This window comes from Acanthisitta chloris, unplaced genomic scaffold (assembly GCF_000695815.1).
Source record: "Acanthisitta chloris isolate BGI_N310 unplaced genomic scaffold, ASM69581v1 scaffold20285, whole genome shotgun sequence".
NCBI classification, from domain to species: Eukaryota; Metazoa; Chordata; class Aves; order Passeriformes; family Acanthisittidae; genus Acanthisitta; species Acanthisitta chloris.
The window spans coordinates 1,291-3,006 of NW_008673362.1; the positions used below are offsets into that span (position 1 = coordinate 1,291).

The 1,716-nt window shown below is 62.2% G+C and overlaps 1 protein-coding gene across 1 annotated transcript in view; it reads left to right on the top strand.

Annotated features, from left to right (window-relative positions):
- The window catches only part of LOC103802462 (coronin-1B-like), a gene marked incomplete at its 3' end in the record, with an annotated part of 2,360 nt that extends 759 nt beyond the window's left edge, over window positions 1–1,601 (top strand). The window contains 5 exon segments of the mRNA XM_009074939.1: window positions 1–121; window positions 944–1,063; window positions 1,140–1,244; window positions 1,315–1,460; window positions 1,544–1,601. The exon segment at window positions 1–121 is cut by the window's left edge and continues 20 nt beyond it. Of these exon segments, the coding sequence (XP_009073187.1) occupies window positions 1–121; window positions 944–1,063; window positions 1,140–1,244; window positions 1,315–1,460; window positions 1,544–1,601 (550 nt within the window).
- Window positions 1,602–1,716: the final 115 nt, after the last annotated feature.

Consider the following 1,716-nt stretch of genomic DNA (forward strand, 5'->3'; position numbering starts at 1 on the left):
GGGGCTTCACCCCGACCTCATCTACAGTGTCAGCTGGAGCCGCGATGGCTCTCGCTTCTGCACTGCCTGCAAGGACAAGAGCGTCCGTGTCATCGACCCCCGGCGTGGCACCGTGGTGGCTGTGAGTGTCCCCTCCAGCCTGGGGGTCTCGTGTCACCAGGGTGCCATCCTGCACTGGTTCTTGTGGGGAGAATCCCCTGCTCCCTGCCCTTGCCCTCTGGTGTCCCTTGGGTAACTCTGTCCCCTGCCCTTGTCCCCTCGTACTCCAAATAGTCCCATGTCTCTTGGGTGCCCATGTCTCCTGGTTCCACACTGTCCCTTTAGGGTGCTTGTCCCCTGGTGGTCCTCACTGTCCCATGTCCCTTGGGTCCTCCTGTCTGTCCCTTGTTCCCTGCCTTTTTTTCCTGTTGCTCCCTGCCCTTGAACCCTGGTGCTCCCCACTATTACCTGCTCCTTGGCCTTGTCCTCGGCTGCTCCCTGCTGTCCCCTGTTCCTTGTGTGCCTCAGTCTCCTGAGCTCTGCCCTTGTCCTCTGCTGCTCCCTGCTGTCTCTTGTCCCCTGTTTCTTGCCTTTGTGCCCCGCTGCTCCCCACTGTCTGTTTGGGACCTTTGGGTGACCCTGCCCCCTGCCCTTGTCCCCCTGTGCTCCCCACTGTCCCTTAGGACCACTGTCCCCTGCTCCCTGCCCTTGTCCCCTGCTGCTCCCTGCTGTCCTCTGTCTCTTGTGTGCCTTTGTCTCCTGAATTCTGCCCTGTCCCTTGCTGCTCCCCATTGTTCCATGTCCCCTGCTCCCAGTCCTTGTTCCCCTACCACTCCCCACTGTCCCCTGCTCCTTGGCCTTGCCCCCTGGTGCTCCCCACTGTTCCTTGTCCCTCAGCACCCCTGTCCCCTGCTCCCTGCCCTCCCTGGGGTGCCATGGGCACTGCTGACCCCTGCCCTCCCAGGAGAAGGAGCGGGCACACGAAGGGGCACGCCCCATGCGTGCCATCTTCCTGGCCGACGGCAAGATCTTCACCACTGGCTTCAGCCGCATGAGCGAGCGGCAGCTGGCACTGTGGGACTTGGTGAGTGACACTCCAGGTGTCCCATGGGACCGTTTTGGGGGGGGTCCCACATGCCTAACACCGCATCTCACCTCAGGAGAACCTGGAGGAGCCTGTGGGGCTGCAGGAGCTGGACTCCAGCAATGGTGCTCTGCTGCCCTTTTACGACCCTGACACCAATGTGGTCTATGTCTGTGGCAAGGTATGGTGTCCCCCACCCCACTGGTGGCCCCCGCAGAGCCATGGGGACCCCCCTAATGGCATGTTTCCAGGGGGACTCGAGCATCCGGTACTTTGAGATCACAGAGGAGCCTCCCTACATCCACTTCCTCAACACCTTCACCAGCAAGGAGCCCCAGAGGGGAATGGGTTGGATGCCCAAGCGTGGGCTGGATGTCAGCAAGTGTGAGATTGCCAGGTGGGCCTGGGGACATGGGGGACAAGGTGAGGGGACCCCCAGTGTCTCCACACCCCTGTGACCCCCTCTTCCTGTGCTGGCAGGTTCTACAAGCTGCATGAGCGCAAGTGTGAGCCCATCATCATGACGGTGCCAAGGAAGGTCGGTGGGGATGGGGCACCTCTGTGGGGGCACAGGAGAAGAGTGGAGGGCTCTGGGGAGGGGGAGGTGGGTGGGTGGGGGGATTCCTGGTGGCTGTGTGAGGTCACTGGGCAGG